This window comes from Miniopterus schreibersii (genome assembly GCF_964146895.1).
Source record: "Miniopterus schreibersii genome assembly, chromosome: 4".
Classification (NCBI taxonomy): domain Eukaryota; kingdom Metazoa; phylum Chordata; class Mammalia; order Chiroptera; family Miniopteridae; genus Miniopterus; species Miniopterus schreibersii.
The window spans coordinates 39,908,813-39,930,461 of record NC_138105.1 but is presented as its reverse complement, the minus strand read 5'-3'; the positions used below and the strand labels follow the sequence as shown (position 1 = coordinate 39,930,461).

The window sequence follows — 21,649 nt, the reverse complement described above, 5'->3', positions numbered from 1 at the left end:
GAAATAATGTTATTTTATGAATATGCACCTGTTTATGGAGCAGTAGAGGGAAGAGAATGAAACCTATGTGTTTGTTTTAATTTATACTTATGTGCAATCACTCTAGTTTATATTTATTAACAGAAGAACACAGATTATGCTTAAGTTCAGGCAGCAATCTCTGAAAAAATGAATTTTAAGTAATACCTAGGGAATAGATAAGCTAGTTTAATGATAAAAGAGCAACATCATTTCTCTTTATAAATTATTAAGCATTTTAATAATTCTGGCTGCATCCAACCTCTCTGATTATCATTATCTCAATTATAAGAGATGAAATACTTATAATTATTCATCGTGTAAATATTTCAACAAAAATTCCAATATATATTAATAATTTTTGATTGAGAGTATTATTGCAAAACATTATCAAAGTTAAATGATGATTTTAAGTAGAATAAGATAAATTATTAGGTTGAGTGACTCAGTTTTTTGTTATACACATTATTAAATTAGGCATGGAAAAGAAATATAAGATAAATAAGTTCCAGAATATGTAATTATAAAAACAAGCAAGCAGAATTCTATAAGTTAAACATCTTTTGGTTAAAAAGAATCAAACTCTGTTTGACCACCCATCAAATTTGGATTTGTAAAGCTTAGAAAAATATTTAGAGAGTGTAATATAATATGCATTGTTCCTATATATAAATTATAAGAACAAAATGTTATTAGAAATAATAGCCAAATACCTTTTTCTTAAAATCATTACTGTGGACTATGACTTTTATGGAGATAAGTCTGTTACATTGTATGTTTTACAAAATTCATTAGCCATCAGTACAGAGATCTTGTAGATAATTTCATTGTCATTTATTCAATAAATAAACGTAATGAAATTTGTAATGACAGTAATAATTATAGTAACCATTTACTGAATACTTAATATAGAGCGTGGATGCTAGACATACTATATGGGTTCATGCCTGTTTGTTGTGTGTATTTAACTTTCCTATCAACCTGTGTATAACAATACTATTATCATCCCCATTTTTAAAATGACAAAAATGAATGTGAGGCAAAGCCACATTCAAATCTAGGATTGCCTGACTATGGCACATAGACACTGTGCTATATAAAGATAGATACAGGATCTCTCTATATGATGCATGGTGTGATCTACTTGGAAATTTAAAAAAGACTGCTAATTTGTAAACTATAGGTTAATAATTTGTATTTGGGTTTTTAATCAACTTGACTTTTTATTAATTTTTCTTCAATTGCAAGTATTTTAAGGTAATGTGAGTGACAGCTAATCCCTCTTGTACTAAATTGAAATCCATTAGAATACAATTCTCTGAAACAAAAGCCTAAGCACCCTGATCCGTTCTAGCCTCATATATGTATATAAGAATGTCTTAGAGCACTGTTAGATTGACTTTGGAATCTTTATACAAAGTCAGTTCTTTGTGATCCCCTAACAAACTTCTTGGCAGCTGATTTTCAATGAATTATTTATTTTTATTTAGAAAAATGAATGAAAGTAAATATTCGAGCCATGAAGTTTTGGGGCTCAATACCACCACCTGACTAACAGTCTAAAACCAACTCCTTATATCCATGGATGCAACCCATGGACCATTTGTTCGTTGATTTGTGTTCTGGATAATTAGATATGGCATCTGGATTTTCTTTAATACTTCTTAATACTTTTTCTTTTAATGTATCTTGAAAGTTGTCATTTATTAACAAATTAAAATAAATTCCTGCCTATTGCTATATTAACTTTTCTGGAAAGAAATACGTATTTATTGTTCACCACATAACCACAAGCTCATATTTTAGCCCAGTGCAGCTATTGTACTAAGTAATGAGTATCAATCAAAACCTATATGGTTAGTTTTATTACTTGTATTTCTTCATTCTATGTTCTTCCTCCATAATTCGTCATACAAGGTACATACTTCTTGATGTGGTCTCAGCTGCTGCTGTTACTTTTTAATCCCATATTTTCTTCCTATCTCCTTGTGGTTTGATGTCCAATACACCAGTCGACTTAAACTGTTAAGTGGCTCATCACCAATAACTACCTGCTTGCCAAGCCAGGGGGCATATAAAAAGCAATCTCATTTGTATAGATGACTGTTTCTCAAACTTAAGTCATGTGTTGACCTCTTTAAGAGAAATAATCATTGCATACCTTCCTTTCTGACATAAATTAATTTTAGTATGACGTTACTTATACATGCCCAAACGTAGTACCAGGCATAAACTCCCTATACCTCTAGCTCTTATATAACTATAAAGCCAAAACATAAGTACAGATTACACAGAACTAAACCAACAAAACTTGAGTTAGCATAGTTCATTTACTGTGACATGATACGTTTTGCTGAAGTTAAATTACATGAGACAATAGTTCAGTTTGCCTGTACTTTCTGTGCTCTATGGTACAGTTTTCCCTTCACCTTTTTTTTAACAAGTATAAAAGCATTTGGCTCCATCACTTAGCTCTGAAGCTTCATGAGTGCATTAAGCCAACTTCTATTCTCTCACTGCCCATGATGATGGCATCTAAAAGTTGGGGCCAATGTAATCATAAATAATTATGCAAGTCTCAGTTACTTGCCTGTGAACTGAAATTCTGCCATTTCTTACCCTCAGTGTGTCTTTTGGCTTTGATAAATTGTCTGTGCCATCCTGTGTTATTTCCCTCACACCTTGATCACTTCAGTTTTCTCACTGCCTTTCGTATTTCCAACCTCTCCACTTCAACCTACCCCGTATAGTACTTTTGAATTAATTTTTCTAGTTCGAAAACCCAGTATATCATGTAGAATCCTATGATCTTGTCGTGTCATTTTGATACCAGACACAGTCCGAGCTGCCCACTACTACCAGAGTCAAATAAATAAAGTCGAAGTTGAACCTTTATGGTGCGTTTATTAATCAGATATCTGGAAATCAGAGAGAGAGTGGAGAAATAACACTCTGAAAAGACTGCTCTGACATTTCATTTCAAACTAGCTCTTATATAGGGTTAGTGGGTGGGGGGAAAAAATCTAAAGTTAGTGAGTTCCCAGGGTCTGCCTTCTTTCCTTGTCCTTGCCCCAGAACTCTGTCTTCCTTCAGATAGGTTCTTTCCTTGATCTGGGCTCCGCTGCCTTACCTCCAGGGCCTGTCCTCCTTCTTGTAACACATCCTTCAGTTTCCCATAGTCTGTAAGAATATCTCTTCTTTATAGTGAGGAGCTATTAAACAACTGTGATTCTATTCCTATTATGTGCCCCTCCCCTATCAATTTCATCTCCTCACCTCCCTGTCCCACCATGCCTTCTCTGTTTAAACCTCCCCGTCATATCTTTACCGATTCTGTCACATAAATACACACTCACAGAGCAGACATATAACAAATATAGCAAACCTCACAAATCCATGCCTCTGTCTTCTTTCTTCTATTTCCTTTATAATATTGTACCCTTTTACCTAATGCCCTCCATCTAGATCCTGCTGGGGCAATAGGCATAAACTGGGGTAAACTGGGGTGTGCAGAAACCCTAAACTTAAGCCACTCTGAGAACTCTTTAGATTCAAAAACCTTCATTTCACTTACGGTGATGCTGCATGTTTTTCTCTAAGTATTCTGAGTATGTTGAGCTGTCCTGGGTAGGCTGTAAGGCCATGTATGCAGGTGCTATATCTACACAGTTCCTTGAACAATGCAGAATGTAGAAAAAGAAAGTATAACTCAGTGGTTAAGAGCACAGGCCCAGGCCTCAGAAGGAACCAGGTTCAAACTCTGTATCTCTTATCACCAGGGTAAGCTTGGAGAATCTACCTAATATCTCTGAGTTTTCCCATTTGCAAAATGGATCTTTGTACCTACCTCCCAGTCATGGTGTGAAAGTTAAAGATCACAGGGATGAAGTGATCAGCAATTGTGCAACCAACTAATCACCAGGATTTGGGCACTTAAGACATTTGCCAGTATTTTGCAATTACACATCATGCTGTGATGAATGACTTTGTGCATTTTGTATTGTTGGAGGTGTGTGTTCAGGTGTGTTCTCCGGTATGTGTCTGGTGGACGAAATAATAAAAGCATACAGAGTTTATAATATGTGTACACATTGTCCTTCCCTGGGTGGCGCCTTGGAGTCTCCACCATCAATATATGAGAGTGACTAAAACAAACAGTACTCGGTCATGGTAACTTTCATCATGAACTTTCTATGATCCTAGTTGGTGCTTTATGAATGAGTGTCATATGAACCCATCCATTAATTCTTTCCCTCCTGGAATTATCCGTGGTTGGTAAGTTGGAGCAGCAGCAGTCACAGTGGCAGGTTCGGAAAGGCTAATTTCACATCCTAATTGTCTAGAAAAAGGAACTGAAAGCCGTAGGAAACAGAGAGATCATAATGAGTCATATATGCATGGTCTCCAGCTCGGTTTCTTCCTGAATCCCCAGGAGCATTTTCCCACGAGAATGATCCTCACGATGTATAATGAGAGGATACATCGTGAGGTGTGAGAAAGTGACTCCATCGTCTCTGTTAGGGAAGGAACGGAGAGGATATTGTTTCACTGTGGGAGCAGAATGTCATTAATCTAGTTGTTCTGCACACAGTCCCAGCTCTACACCGCTGGGCTACTAATGAGATCCTGGTTCTCCTTTGGAGGCCTCAGCTTTCTCATCTGAAAAGTGAAGGGGTTGGCCCTGGTGATCTCTAGGGTTCCCTTCTAGCACCAACAACCTGAGTTGAAGAAAAGCTTTAAGCAATTTAAAAGTAACCAAAACAAGAGAAAAGTAAGTTCTGTGTCTTTGTGTAGTCCTAAATTGAACAGAAGAGAGTCGATACAGAATATGATCTCTGACTGATGTACGACAAAGCATAAACCAAATGGATAGGAAAAGAAACTGTGGCGCCCTTAAGATTCTCTTGGTTCTACTAGAATGAAACTACTGACACATTTTTAATTTTATTCTAATCGAAAAAGTTAACTCTAAGCAATTGCCACAGTTGGCTCTGGGTGATGTTTTATTATTTGCCTTGATAGCCATCTGTTTGGCAAACGACACAACCATTTCAAGAATTATGGCAGAAAATTGTTGCAAGTGTCAGAAATGATGACTCTGTTAGACTCAGTCTGATTATCTGCATCAGTGTAGTTATAAAAGGGGACAGAGAATATAAAATGTGTTTAAGATAAAATACTCTTTCCTGGGTCTTACAATTTATAATTGCTACCTCTGTCTATAATTCTTATAAGGCATTTTTCCCAAGATGTCAATTCACTCTCATTCCCCATCTTTCACATATGGTCTCTTCATTTCTATTTCTTTTGCTTTATTACAGACCTTTATTACTTTTCACCTGGCCCACTGCGGTGGTCTCTTAGTTGTTTTCTGTACCTTACCTTCCAATCTACTTTATACATTCCTCCCAAAGTGTTTTTTCCTAAAGTTCAACAGTGATCATGTCACTCCCCACTACATAGAGAGTAATGCTAAACTTCTGTCATTTCAGAATCAATCAATTTTTCCTATGTCATTGCCTCTCTTCTTATCATTCTTAGACTCTAGTCAGTTTGGACTATTCAAGGCACAAAGTAGGTAACAATATTCTTGAATAAGTAAGTAAATAAAAAAAAATCATGCTTGATTTTTTAATCTAGCATTTCCCAACATACTTCATCACAGATATCTTATGAATTATTATTTTCACCAAGTTGTAGTTTATATCCTTACAGGGGCTGAAGTGTACAGATGGAAAAGGGAAATTAATCAAGATCCATAGTCAATTGACTTATAATAGAACAGTACCAATTTTTTCCAAAGGAAAGAAAATACTCAGCATTAAATAGAAAAATAAGAGGAAGTATTCATCTGGTCAGTAGAAAACAGCTGGGCATCTTCTAAGATCATTAATTCACCCCAAGTAGTTACTTCTGGGAGGCCAATGACCATGATCAGGAATAGTATGTTGGACACAGAATCTGGGGTCAGATCATTAAGGTCATTAGCGGTAGCAGAAATTTAAAGGGAAGCAGAACAATGAATTCTAGCATAGCCATTTGTGTTGATAAAGTGCTTCTAATTAGTAATGTTTATGTTTATATGATCATTGGAAGGCTTCAATCCAAACAACCATGTGAAAAAGGAATCCGGTCAGGAGAAATATATACTGTTTTGAAATGTGTATGTAAATGTAAAGTATAAACTGTTGGCATCTACATGACATTGGGCTTCAAAATTATATGCAAAGATGCTACTCCAAACACACTAGCAGCAACGTAGAGTCTAATTTATTGTGACATTGGTGATTAGGTGATCAGAAATTCAATCTTGGCTTTCTTTTCTCACTAAACCACTGAGAATATATTGCAAAAAGTTGTGATTGTGTCGCAAAATGCAAGGTATTAAGCTTCTTATTAGTTTGCCTTCCCATATTCCCTATATTCCAGCAGCTAAACGCCCTTATCTTCAGTTCCATGTTCAGATGAGCCAGCGGATGCTTTGAGGTTAGTGGATTCCCACTTAGTAAGGACTTTTTGGTAAACAGTAAAAACTCCCTGTTGTATAGCTAGTCTTCAATCCATAAACATCTACTTTTTTTTCCCCCTGAAAAAGATTAAAATGGCCAACCGACCCCTATTCTTGAATCCCCCCACTCTTCCTGGCTCTGCCTCAGGCGGGCTCGCCTTACGTGCCCTGACACAGTTCCCTCATTCCTGTTGACTTTTCAGGCTCCCTGCTGCCTTCCCTCTTCCTTTCACTGCAGTTTCTGGACGTAGCAGCTGAAGTAGAATAGGACGCTGCCTCCCAGGCATTGTCACTCATTCATCAGTTGTTTATAAACTAATTTCTGTTTCTCAAATTCTACTGAAAGTCAAAGGCTGCAAGTCACGTAATCGAATCCAGTGACATTTATTTACTTTGCAGCCTCCTTGCTCCTGCTGCAGCACTTGTCACTTTAGTTAACACCTTCTCTCTTTGAATTTGTGACTTTTCTGTCACTGTCTGTATCTGCTTCCTTTCTCACTGGCCTTACGAGTGCAGTCATTCCCCCAGCATTTGCCCTCAGTCTTTCTCTGCTCATATACCCTCTACATGGATGGCTTCATCTAATTAGCTCACGTTTTCCAGGAAACTCCCAAATTTAGAGTATAGAACTATGGTGTAAAGTCTGTCTAGACCTATCTTTTATTACGCATCTCTGATTAAAGCATTGCCCCAAAGTCACCTACTTAAATAAGATGCATTTCCCCTAAAACCCGAACATAATTTTTTACTTTTTTTCTCTCCCTGATCCTCTTAACATATACTGTAGTTTTTAGATTACTTCTGTTTTAGAGTCTGTAACTTCCTCACTGTTCCCTCCACTCCAAGTTTAATCTTTCATCATTTTTTTTGCCTTTATTATAATAACCTCCTAATTGGTCCCTGTTTCTAGTTTATTCCATTCCTGGTGCAGTCCTGGCTCAAGCCCTCCTACCTCCTGCATCTAGGTGCTGTGCTAGATATTTGCAGCATAGCCCTGCCTCATTTTAAAAAGATGTAGTTGAATTTCTCATTGCAAAATATGTTTGTTTTAGAAACTGTCGTAGTGATAATATATATAAGCAACAAAAATGAAAGTATCTTAACATTCAATTTCCCTGCCTTCTTTGATTTCCTTGCTGCCTATTACTATAACCAAAGCAGACTAGGTCGTTTCCAAATGCATCTGGTATTTCCCTGTTTTCATCCTTTCCATGTTATTTCCATCCCCAAACTCCACCCAATTTCTGACCATTGAAATTCTATCTAGTTTTCACTGACCATCACAAAAGTCTGTTTCTCTAAGACGCCTTCCTTGTGGCAGAGATTAGTGATAGTATATGTAAGGCACTTTGAGTTACACCCTGGAGTTATCCCTCCTGGGTGTATTTCAGATTGTATAGTCTATCTGTTTCCTAGTTGTGTAACCATTGTTGCTTTTAGCCGTGCACTTGTACCCAAATCTAAACTCTAATATTCTCGAATGTATCTTTCTCCTTAGGATTTTGAGAAGCCTTTCCTTCCAGAAGTAGATAACAGAAATTGCAGCATCATGCTGTTTGCTGGGATGATGGGAGTAAAGAGAGAATTGGGAAATGGGAATGGTAATGGGAAGAGACTGGGAAGTGGAGAAAAGGAAGAGACCCTATTCTTGTAAAGAAGGTGATGAACATGCTAACCGTTCCAAGGGCAAAAACTCTAAATTGATTCTTTTGGAGGGTCCTATTCAAAGGGTGGGTTGGACTGAATGTTTAAGAATGCACAGCACTGGAAATGATGGTGTCAAATGTTGAGCTGCTTCATACTCAACTCCATCCACTTTAGATACAACAAGAAAGGCCCAGAGCAGGATTCCATCTCTGTAAAGGTTGGCAGGATTCGTCCACCTTCCTGTGACACCATAGAAATGGCAGTGGTGGGTGGGGACTGAGACCCTGGGAGACTGTGGAGCAAGAGGGTGTGGCCGAACTTCCTCCTGGAGATCCAGGAGCTTTGGCCTCAGTGCCGAGCAATTGAAAAGATTTCCACCTCCCTGCAGATGGAGAAGCGCCACTGCCATTTTGACAGCTTGGCTCCCTGTGGGCAGCTGGCACAGCCAGATTTTCATTCTGTAAAAGCTCTTCGGGAAATGGTTCTAGAATGCACCTTGACTGCTTTGCCATGTGTCTGAATGGATACCTAAAGATTTAGTGAAACTTAATAGAGGGACAAGAGTGGTGAAAGCAGGAAAACTGCTTCTCTTAGTTCAAGAGCAAGGTGAAGCTGGGTCTCTGCTGGGTTGTAGCAGTGGAAATGGTGCAGGGTGGTCTGACTGGTTGATGGATGGATGTGAGGTGCAAAAATGCAGAAGAGGAGAAGTGGGGTGCTTAGCATGAGTGTGTGAGAGTGGGTGGGTGTCCTTTCCCGTGATGGGAAGGAAGGGAGGAGCTGATTTGGAAAGGTGGCAGAGGCGGTGGACTCATGTCAAGATCTGACCTTGAAACTGCAGGGGAGATCAAACTTTTCCTCCACCCTCTTAAGGTCTCCAGCTGCGCCTGAGAGTTAAATGGCATAAGACAAGACTAACAGGAAACAAGCAAACAAATTTTCCATGGACATGGACATCTTTCTAAGAAAATGAAGACTCCAAGAAGTGCCAAAACCTAAATGTTTTTATACTAGGCTGAACAAAGGCAGTTATGGGACAGTAACTATAGTATATACTGGAAGGGGAAGGGAGCTAAAGGAAGACGAGAGTTATTTTAACCATGGGACTCAAATTCTCTGGGCATTGACTCCCTGTCTCTGGTGATAAGAATGTTTCTTCCCTTCTGCCATAGGGAGGGCATCTTTTACATGGATTGTAATCTCTTGCTGTCAGGAAGGAAAGCGGAGGTCAGAGCACCCTCTTGTACCTGCTGCTTTTCAAGCGCCTTTCGCTCCAAATAATCCTTATTTCAAAGTGACATATTGTGCGGTGGCATGTCCAGCCGCCCTTCATATCTCAAAGTGTCTGTCTGTTAGGCATCCAAGTGAAGATGCAATGTATCTATGTGTCTGTAATTCAGAAAAGTGGTCTCAGCTAGAGAGATAAACTGAAGATACATCAGCATAAAAGGATAAGAAAGTCACGGGACTGGTAGAAATCACCCAGAGAAAGTATATGTACTATAGGAAGGTAGTCTATAGTACCTCAGTATATGCTATAGGAAAGTATGTCCACCCTAGGAAGGTAGCGTGCTGTCCTAAGTGGCGGGCACTTCAACATGGGCGAGAGGGAGAGGAAGGGCTGGGACTAGGCAGGAGCCCTCTGGTCAAGGTACTCACTGTCCTCACAAGAACTGAGCCTCAGCAAGCGGAATGGGAAAGGGTTATTTATTTACTTTTTTTACTACTGAGAAGGCGGTAGGTGCCTTAACACAACCTCACAATAATCCTGTTGGATAGATTCTCCTCTTTTAAAGGAAAGACGTTGAGACTTGACCGAGGAGGTAATAGGTAGCGGAGTTGATTTTCTTTCCTGTTACATAAATCCAAATATTTAGCCTTGTTACTGACACCTGCTGTGTTTCCCAGGCTACTTTCCGGATCGCGCGGGCTGTACGTCATCTGTGGGTCCGTGTGGACTTCTGCTTTTGTTGGATAGCTTAAGAGCAGCCCGGAGCCAGGCAGGCTCTGCCAGGCCCTGCGTGGCCAGGGAGCCCAGCTGCGCCCGACGTACCTCATGCGCAGCAGGAACAGCATCAGAAGTCTTATTTCTGCATGTTCATTTCCTCTTAACTGAGAGATAAAAGTGACCCCCAGCTCCTGGAGAGTGACAACAAGAGCGGCGAGACAATGGTTGTTTATATTTTTAAGTACTTCAGCAACAAACACAGAATGTTTTCCTGACTAGGCCCCTGTCTCCTCTCTGACTGCGACTTTGAAGCAATTAAAACAAATTCATCTTGCTGGCGCTCCTGTACACAGAAAAGCTAATTACATTGTGTGGGGGGGAATAGAAAGTGAATTGCAGGTGTATATCTACATCTATGTACTGACTTTGTAGAATTGGCCTGTTTGCCTGCCCACTAACTAAAGTATGTAAGATGTAATGTTTTTGTTTTGTTTCTTTTTAAATTTTTTCTTTAAAGAAGCTTTATTCCACGTTTCAGCTCCCATCCAGCCAGGCTGATGGGAAGTCAGTCTCTAGTGTTTTGAGCCCTCCTCTTGCCACAGGTCTTATCTTGCCCTGTAACTTCTAGAAGGCTTATCTGTCCCGGTTATTAACGACTGATGTGTCCATTTCCTATTCATTATGGTTCCTTTAAGCCCCTTCATTTCATTGCATCTAAGCCAAGCTCAAGACAAGGAAATCTTTGGTGAAGCTGATCTGTAACCTAGGGCCTCCCTCCCAGGGTGCATCTCATAGCCCTCTCTCCCCCTCTGGTGGTCCACCGCACAGAACTCCACCCTTCCGCATCAACCTTTGTCCCTTTGTCTTCTCGCCAGCCATCCCGTTTCCCTCCCTCTCTTCCTCCCTCTCTTCCTCCCTCCCCTTCCTTTTCCCTCTCCCTCCCAGCACTCAAAGATCCTTTCCCTCCCCATGGACACCTCCCATTTTCTCCGTCATGATATTAGAGAAGGGCAGATCTACTTAGTTCAGGCAGCTCTTGCTTTCAGCACTGCTAAAACCATTAGGGCCCATGCTTTATACTACAACTTAAAATATAAGATAGCAAAACCCAAGTTAATATCTTAAACATTATTTTACCACTGTCTTATCTGCACTTAAATGCAGTGATCACATCGCAGATGAGCCTTCCTCATCCAGACAATGTTCACCTTAAACACTTCCTCATAAGCTTTCTTCTTCAGGTCTTTAATCGTTTCTGATATTTCTTTCTGGACCTCATCCAAATATTCCCCTTTATAAAATTCAGAGATCAAAACTGGAATCATTTCTCTGATAGTGATCTGATAGAAGCAATTATACTTTCATCTCATATGTCTCTCTCCCTTGTTTTTTGTGGGTTTTTAAAAAATTTTATAAAACACATGTAGATTTGATACCAGCTCACTTTCCTATCTTTTCTTGGGTTGTTTTTTTTTCAGACTTACGTACTTTCTTCCTCTTCAAAGTAATGTTTAGGTGCTATCTGAAAGCATCACTCCTGGAACCTTGCCTTTTCTGACAAGAAAACATGTCCATTTTTCAGGTATTTTATAAAAATAAAAGAGTGACATGGGAACAAGAGAACAAAAAGAGATGCCACAGAGAAATTAAATTGAAACAGTCAGATAGTTCAGGTGTTTGTCTTTTAATTCTGAAACTAGAATATGAGCAAGAACAAATTAAGAGACCAGGCACCATGTCAACATGCTTTTCATCCTTTGATTTTGGCGCGCTCCCCCAGCTGCTGCTTACTGAAATGTCACCCAGTTCTATTAGAAGAAAAAAATATGCGTCTCCGGAGTACTGCAGCTCTGTTGTGATAGAATCAAAGGACCACAGGATGGTAGAGATAAAAGTAACCTTAGAGGTCACTTAATGTAATCTAACAACTGGCAAGAAATCACACCTGGCAGTTTCTGAGACCTAGTGGGGAACCTGTGATTCAAGAATCCTAATTGTAAATGGAAAGGAATGTGGTGTTTCCATTAAACAGTAGAGAAAAAATATTTTAACTGCTCTTTGAGCAAGTTTTGCAACCCTTTTGAGCCTGTGGAGATAATAACACCAATCAGTTTGACCTTTTGTAAGGAATAATAGATAATATCTGTGAAGTGGCCATCACCTGATAGTTCAAAGTACATAGAAGATCTCTTTCTTTACTTCAAACCCTCCATTGCCTTTCAAAGTAGCCCAGACTTTAAACTACAGAGCCTTTGACTAATGAAATCATCAACCACCTAACCATACGCTTTCCTCTTCTCCAAGTCAATGGGATTCCTCTCAGTCTCATTGTCTTCAGTCTTTTCTGATATGCCAGGTTCCCAAGTCCACTGCCATCTTCCTGGTTACCATGCCCTGGTACCCTCTCATTCACAGGAGCCCTGCCCTGAGAATGACATGTCTAGACATGCATGCAGTGTCCTTCCTTCCTCTGAATGCATATTTTGCTTAATAGTGTTTTTTCTTAAATAGCAAACATGTATAGGATTATTAGAAACACTCTGTGACCCGGACACTCAAAGCAGGGACACAGTCTTCTGTCTTTCAAGTAATTTCTCCATTCAGGGGTTTTGTCTGTGGTTGACATGACATATTTTGAATTATATTCTGAAATCCAGTTAGAATAAAGAAGGCATTTTAAATGGGACTGGTGATCCAGTGGCCACAAAGGCTAATCTTTGATTCTGGGCCACTGAAATTTTTCCCACATTCATATGCTTTTATGAAAACTTCCCCTGTATTTAAATAGTTGCACAGGTTTTCTAAAGTTCTGGAAATTTACTTTTAATATTCTAATTATAAATCAAAATTTTTGAAAGATTTGGTACACAATTTGTCATCTTAGAGTATTTTCAGTTGTTAAATTTCATGGACCTTGATCTAAACTGAAAACAAAAAGCCCTTGTCCCTTTATCTCCTGGACTATGATATAAGCAGACTGAGAACCAGGGTAACTACCTTCTCAGCATCCTTTCCTTGCAACTTGCTTGTTGTAAAAGCATAGGCAATGCCCTCTGATTTACTTTCTCATCTATAAAATGTGTAATTCAACGTGAAGATATTTTTAGAGTCACTTTTACATCTGAGAATCTATGGTTCTATGATTTCTGTGCCACTCTCAAAGCTCTTATTGATACCAAAGGTATATTAAATGTATTTTTACTCAGATCTGCCGGTTTAAAAACTGACACAGTCCAGCAGTCCATGGCCTGAAAATGATGCTCCGTTAAGACCAATTCATCAGATGCACGTAGGGTCCAATAAAGCCCTGGAAAATATTCATTCTAAAATCGTGGCTCATAATGTCAGGGTGGTATGTTCATAGCTCCAAACTTGGTGTAATTAAATGTGAAATGGTATCATTTTAGCATGAGAGGAAATGAGCTTTTTGGTCGAAAGGAAAGATTTTCTATTCTGTTTTAGTAATTAAATTTATTGAGGTGACATTGGTTAATAAGATTATATAAGTTTTAGAGGTACAATTCTATAATACTTCATGCGTATATTACATTGTGTGCTCAACACCCGAAGTTCAGCTTCCTTCTGTCATCATATATTCGACCCCCTTTATCTTCTACCTGTCCCCGCTCCTCTTTCCCCTCTTGTCCGTGTCAATGAGGTTTTTTTGTTTGTTGCTTTCTGTTTTATACCCCACATATGAGTTTCATTTCCCACAAGAAATCGTATGGTTCATGCCCCTTTCCCCTTTTTCCATCTGACTCATTTTACTTAGCATGATACTCTCGAGATCCATCCGTGTTGTCACAAGTGGCCGTGTTTCATCTTTTCATGTGGCTGAGCAGTATTCCATTGTCCATTCAGTTTTAATTGGTAATTTTTCCTTTCAGGGAGCTTGAAGAGCTCTAGTGGTTAAAGGAATAAAATAGGAAACAGCAAAACTATTAATGAGTAATTGCTCAGCGGGGGGGGTAGGGGGACTCTTCCATTTGCGGAGTTCAGAATGATTTGAGAGGATACCTGCAGTGGGGACTTGTGATGTAGGATACAGCCGTCGTCACTGACAGAAGGGAGGGGGGATAAGCAAATATCAAGTCACGCACCCCGGGTTTTATTTAAGGAAATGTCTCCTCGTGTAGGCAGTGATGTGTTTAAAAGTGAGACATTTCCTTTGACTTGTTTCTATTTTAAGTGATTGTTTTGACTGGCCTTTGAAGAAAAAAATCATTTTGTCTCCTGCAGATTCAGTAACTGCCCTTAAATGTCTGATTTTGTCATGTTTTCAGTGGAGACAACATTGTGATTTTCTTCCATGGAGATCTATACTCAGTGATGGCTGCAACTAGTGACATGATTGTCAGGGAACCTTGCAGGGTACCACTCATTCCTTATTGGTCATCATTTTCCAGTGAGGAAATTACAGATATTACTACTTAACACATCCTTTGCAGTTCACTTGCAGAGTGCTTAAAAATTGTCAGAGGGGAGGGTGCTGGGGGACTGGATGAAAAAAAGTGGAAGTGGGCAAAAGGAGAGAAAATGATGGGCTGGAAGGAGGCTTTGCTTGGGGTGATGGGCACACGGTGCACTGTGCAGATGATGTTTTATTGAGTTGTACACTTGAAATGTGTACCCCAATAAATTCCATAAATTTTTAAAAATCCATTTGTGCCAACAAAGAAATGATCATTTGTGCAGGATGCAAGGAATCAGCCCCAAGAGCACCTGTGTGCACTCTGTGACACAGTCAGGGGCCTCAAGTTTTAAGCTCTGGGGCAGCCTCATAGGCCATTGCTTTCAATTCCAGTGAAATCATGGAATGATTATTATGCATCAGGCATTTGTAATATGTTAATGCAATCTCCAGAGAATAAAGCTAGTAAACAAAAAATTAATTTAATTATAAAACTGCCCCTCCAAAAAAAAAAGGACAAACTTTTAATTTAGTACTTTTTGTTTGGAAGGTATATATACAACAAGTAGACTGGAAAATGTTAAATGTTCTCTGGCATTTGTAGGGGGAAAGCCATCTAATATAGTCTCCTGCATGTGAATAAGGAATGTTACAAGATCCTTTCGGCCAGTGACCTATACCTGAGCCATAGCCTATCTACTTGTGGCCTCTAGGAAATAGAATTTCTGCAGCACTATATTGACAGATTGTGGTTAATATTTAACCTAAATTTGTAGTCAGAATCTAATATTTGCACTATGATAAATAGGTAATAGATAAATAATTGGATACATACATACATAATAGTAGATAGGTAGATGGACAGATGGATAGATAGTTGATAGATGATAGATAGATGATAGGTGATAGATAGAATAGATAGATGATAGGTAGATGATAGATAGATGATAGATAGATGATAGATAGATAGATAGATAGATAGATAGATGATAGATAGATGAGATAGATGATAGATAGATAGATAGATAGATAGATAGATAGATAGATGATAGATAGATGAGATAGATGATAGATGATAGATAGATAGATAGATAGATAGATAGATAGATAGATAGATGATAGATAGATGAGATAGATGATAGATAGATGATGATGATAGATGATAGATAGATAGATGATAGATAGATAGATAGATAGATAGATAGATAGATAGATAGATAGATAGATGATAGATAGATGAGATAGATGATAGATAGATGATGATGATAGATGATAGATAGATAGATAGATAGATAGATAGATAGATAGATAGATAGATAGATAGATAGATGATAGATGATGATAGATAGATAGATAGATGATAGATAGATAGATAGATAGATAGATAGATAGATAGATAGATAGATAGATAGATGATAGATAGATGAGATAGATGATAGATAGATGATGATGATAGATGATAGATAGATGATAGATAGATAGATAGATAGATAGATAGATAGATAGATAGATGATAGATAGATGATAGATGATGATAGATAGATAGATAGATAGATAGATAGATAGATAGATAGATAGATGATAGATAGATAGATAGATAGATAGATAGATAGATAGATAGATAGATAGATAGATAGATAGATAGATGATAGATGATGATAGATAGATAGAGAGAGAGAGAGAGAGAGAGAGAGAGAGAGAGATAGGATTCTGTGCTTCTCTCCTAACAGGGAACATTGGAGAGGAACCGAGGTTTCACCGAACTTGTTAAGATTTACTACAGATAACCTTCACATTAAAACTGGACAGAAAGGAATGTTAGTGAGGATGATATTGGTGATAACCGTAATGACAGTGACTAACATTTATCCAGGCCTTATTTTATAGCTGGTACTGTGCTAAGTTTTTTGACTGTATCATCTTACTTTATCCTTTTAACAATCCCGTTGTTCCTCTGCATATGGAGAAATTGTAGTGGAAAGCGATGAAGTATTTGCTCAAGTTTCTGTAGCTGGTGGGTGCTGGAACTGAGGCTAGAAAAAAGGCAAGCATTACTTCAGAGCCTTTCTTTTTACTTTGTGCATCTGGAGATCCAAGGGGACTTACAGTCACCTATCCAGCCTCCCACCGGCCCTTTATCCCAGCTCCCCCACCGACCAGCACATGTTTTATGGCCGAACCTCCTCCACTGCTACCAGTGTATGCAATGAACTTCTTTGAACATATTTTTGCCCTAATTCCCAGAATTGTTCAAACATGAGTCAGACTAGTTATTTCCAACTATTCTTTCTAACCAGACCACAGCATGTTTGTCTAGGTGTTTTAGACTAATTCAGATAGCTATGGTGGTCTGTTTGAAATCATTATGATTGTTGTTTGCCAGGTGTGGCCGCTATGGTGGTACACACACAAATTCTTTTGCAGAGGCATAATCAAGTAATATCAGTAAAAGCAAACTGCTCTGATTGGCCCTCCGTACCTCCAACTCCACCCCCACAGTTGAACACCAGTGGGCTGGAACAGTGACTCGAAACCTTGTTTGATCACATTTCCCTACTAGTTAGAAAGGTTCTAGCTACACTACCAAGGTGTGTGTATTTCTTGATTTACAAATGATTTAACAATCGTAACTACTATTGAATGCTAACTATATGCCAGGCTCTGTTCTAAAAGCTTTATAAGTGTTGACTTACAACACTTCATAGCCGCTCTATAAAGTAGGTATTATTATTATTAACACTATTGAAAGATGAGGAAATAGGGACATTAAGTGGCACATAATTTGCCCTGGGTCACTTAACAAGCAGATGACTGAGCCAAGCTTGCACCCAGGAGGTCTGACTTCAGAGTCCATGCTCTTATGGACTATGGATATCACAGCTGCCTCTATGTGTGTTGCTCTACTAATGTAGTACATTCTTTATGGGATATATGAAAACTAGAAATTGTAAGAAATTGAGATACACATTGGTAATAATTGATTGGATAAATGAATAAGATATTTCTCTGGGGTGAGCAATGTAGGGATTTCAAGGCCCCTGGCAAGTCAATGGAAGAAATAACAGGACCAGGAAGCTTTTCTTAGTCACATTCGGAGGTAAAATTACCTTAAAACCTACTGCATGTTTCCCACCTAATGTGCAGCAGAAAGTTCAACTAACCCAAGTTTCTGGTACAACTGACAATAGGAATTATGCAAGTCCAAAATAACCTCCCTTTTGCTCAATAAATCATTTGTCTTCCAGATAAGCTTTGACTTCACCTGGTCACTGGATTTAGAGTCCTTAGGTCTTACCAAACAATGGGAAACACTAGAGCACACACAGCGTGATTGACTTGATGTTTGGAGCCAAGGTTGCTGTTTGAAACAATGATGGTCACTCAACACCAGGTCAAAAGTTTTTGTCTCAGAGGTTTTCAGGGGCTGCACCTGGTTGAAAGGGGGCGCTGACAGCTCCGGGGCTTGTTGAAAGCTACCTTTGGGTGCATTTTCCATAAGACTGACCCACAACCTGTTTCCCGCCTCTAAACCTGGAGGAGCTGATGGAGAGGAAGGCGCCCTTGACCACTGAGCATGACAGAAATTCTGAATACTCTGAATACTGATGAAATTATACTATAGAAAAGAATTTTTATCTTCAACATACATCAGCATGGCATATTTTAGATTTGCCACAGTTGTAGCTGCTTTTAAGCCCAATTACAAGTGCCCACTTTTTCACTTACGCAGAAAATACACAACCTGGAAATTTAGAATCTGTTATTGTTTAAGGTGTCACTGTGCAAAGATGGATCCCTTTTAAGCTCCAGAGTCCATAGGGGACAGATATTTAAGTAAGATGAGCAGGAGACAATGGAATTGATGAGCTGCAGGAACAAGAAGGAAGCTGAGTCGGGCTTTGTTAAACTAATCTTATGTCTGGTGAGGATGACATGTCAGATATTTCATTCATTTTAAATGCCAAACCATTTCCATAAATCATTTTTACAATGTTAAATGCATTATAGAGGTGCAAGACCGGTATCTAGTGCGCTTAAATGTGTCAGGCACATTCTTTCGCTTCTCTGCATGCTGTTTGTCATTTCATTTGCCAAAGATGTATTTATCAGATTATTTCTTACGGGCTGACCCCTGTTTTAGTTTTGCTCATGGAATCTCGTTTCTTGGTGCCGCTGTGCTTATTTGCTCCTTCCTTGCACATGCAGATTCAACCCATGTGCATATCATGCGAGTTTCTCTCCTTTCTTGCACCAAAAGCAAAAGGAATCTCTTTTGTAATAATGTTTGTCAAAGAGAAATACATTTGTCAGTGAGAGAGAAAAAATACCCAGAATGTATTTGGGGCTATTTAGCATAAAACTTCCACTTGAAAGAGCTTGATTGTGTAAGATAATGTGTTCTGCTTCAGCATGGTTAAGGCTGAGTTTCCTTACTGTGTGAATGCTACTCTGTTCTCTTTTCTTCCCTCACTCCCCACCCTGTTCAACAGCAGACAAACCCGGGGAGCACTGAATGAATCCGATGATCCCGAAACAGGCTGTCTTTCCGATAACAAGCCGACTTCTCGACACTTCTATCCTGTCGCCTTGCTGCTTGTCAGCTCACACCTGCTAGTCGTGTGGCTTATTTTAAGTCTCGCATTACTATTAGCCAAATACCAATAAGTTTTACGTTGTGTTCCTTTCTTTTCTACAAATGACAATGGACTTTAAATCATGGGGACAATGCTGTAATATTTCTACATTTTAAGATTCAGAGAATTTAAAACAAGCAGATGTTTGAATTGTAAGTGTTTTCTTTGTTTTTTTCCTAAAATCTAAAAGATGAAGTACTATGCATTACGTGAATTATTTTGCTTTTTTGTTCATGGAGACGTGTTTCCCACTGTTCGCTAGCTCAAGAAGAGTTTTTAAATCACTGTCTTGGGAATAAGACAAAGAACAGAATCCTGAAAGCTTGAAGGTCTGCACCTCCGCTTCCTCTCCCCGTTATATTTATTAGAGAAACTAAGACTGAATTTGCACAACACACTGAGACTCTGAGACAAGCCCCAGACCTGTGGGAGGTTCCAGACTTTATTTCCACTGTGCTAAAATCACGTTGCCGTCAGCTGGTAGAACCTTCTGTTTGATTTCTTAACCTGTTCGTTCTGTCGTTTCTTTGCTGCAATTAACCCCTTTCTGTCAAGTAACTCTATGGAGAGAATGGCTATTTCTGTTTTGTAATTAAATGACCCTGTTTGTAACTATGGTTTGGGTTGATTTGGCTTTGAGTACTTTTCTATTCTTTTTAACAAGGTCTGTTTGTGTCTCGATGCCCCGTTTCCCGCCCCTGTGACTTTTGTACTGTGTGCACAAGCCCCCTTCCTCTAGAAAGCGAAGACTTGGACCAGGCTGTTTAGAAGCCATTTTTCTCTTCGTTGCACAGCTAAAATAATGAAGTAAAATAGAGATTGAACTTTCCTTTAAAAATCTATAGGGCCAGACTTAATAAATTAAATGCCTTATTCCTAGAACCTGTATCCTTAGGGCTACATAATAGATTTTAATGTGTTTTCAAGAAATTAATTTGTGGGAGAGTTATAAAAAGGCAGATATATTTATGAAATTAAAGTGAAGCTATATCGTGGAGCAAATTATATTTAAAGAGTTTATTGAACCTTAAATATCTGTTAAGAGCAAAGAGACTTTAATCATCTCTTTCCGAGGGCAATAATGGTATTGGGCCTGGCCTAGGATTTAATTTTGTAAGATGTATCATCATTTGTGGAAAAAAAAAAAAAAAATGTAGAGTTGACTCTTTGTTATTTTTACTTGGACTGTTGCTGCAACTCTGCATTGAACAAATAAAGCATATTTATTTATTCTGTTTCATGAAGTTGTACTTTCTCCCCTTTTACCAGAGAAGGATGCCGCATAGAGAATGTACTGAAGAATATCAAATGCAGAAAGTATGCTTTCAACATGCTGCAGCTGATGGCTTTCCCCAAGTACTACCGGCCTCCAGAGGGGACTTACGGAAAAGCCGACACCTAAGTTTACCAACATGTAAATAAACAGGAACACAAATACGCTTCAGTTGGATACTCTCTACCTTTTCTTTTCTTTTTTTATTGTTGTGAATTTGTGGAGGGAGATAATAAGGGATGTTTGCCCCAACCTAGGAATTACTTGAATCAGTTATCAGCATATGACTCTGAAAGAAATTATTTTAAAAGATCTTACGTAATATTGTCATTTCTAGTTCTAAGCTTCTATGTGTTGCCTCTTGCTGGTTGAGATCAGCTTGGAACATGTAACTTTCATTCGTGGATATTTTAATGAAAGACGATCTGAGAAAACTGGTGCCATGAAGGACTAGAGGTGATTCGGAGAGCAGTGCTCGCTCGCTACAATGAAGCTGGGAGAGTGTCAAAGGGAGAGGGACTTTGTGATACGATTTCACAGCTTTCCTCACACATACTCTTAGAGCCCATTCCTGAGGTTTAAAAACTATTTTCCTAGTGAGTTGAAATTAGGTAAACTCATGATCTTGACTACAGAACAATTTACAGGTTTGCCTGTAAAGATTTAGGCATCTAGTCGAGATGTGACTACTCCTTCTAAACAACTTGATAAAAGTACTTTTCAAAAACATGGTATCTTTTCAAAGCTCTGGCTTGGGTTATATGGCCCTGTTGTAAAAGCAGCACTAGAAAAAGTTTAACAGGATATTAGGCAAAACACTGCAAGGAACAGAACTGCCAGGAAACTAAAGATGGTCAACCTGTTGATGTCCAAAGTGAAAATCCCCATCAGCCTGAACTGTATGAGATCAAGGTCATGACAGTCAAGAAAATGCCTTTGAGATGTTTTCCAGCTGTCATTTTGGTACAGAATATAGATGGTGTAAGTATGCATTGCCTGGAATAGAATAGTATATGTGAATAAACCTTCTAAAATATATGCAACCATAACTAATGATAAACCAAAATAATTACAGTGGTGCCTCGGTTTTCGAATGTCTCCGTTGACAAAAATTTCGGGTTACAAACGCCGCACACCCAGAAGGAAATACTTCGGTTTTCAAACACACCTTGGTCGTCAAACATGCCCCACAGCTTCTGCTGAGGCCAAGGTC

The 21,649-nt window shown here is 38.8% G+C and overlaps 1 protein-coding gene across 4 annotated transcripts in view; it reads left to right on the top strand.

The window, feature by feature from the left end:
* The window catches only part of INPP4B (inositol polyphosphate-4-phosphatase type II B), a 528,611-nt gene extending 507,389 nt beyond the window's left edge, over nt 1-21,222 (top strand). For 2 of the 4 annotated variants that reach the window (XM_081135695.1, XM_081135696.1), the window contains one exon: nt 20,433-21,222. In XM_081135695.1, coding sequence (XP_080991821.1) covers nt 20,433-20,565 — 133 coding nt within the window. In that variant the 3' untranslated portion in view covers nt 20,566-21,222. Of the gene's footprint in view, nt 1-19,019; nt 20,402-20,432 lie in introns of those variants that run through there. The other 2 variants (XM_081135693.1, XM_081135694.1) reach the window with 1 other exon arrangement.
* The last annotated feature ends 427 nt before the right edge of the window (nt 21,223-21,649 follow it).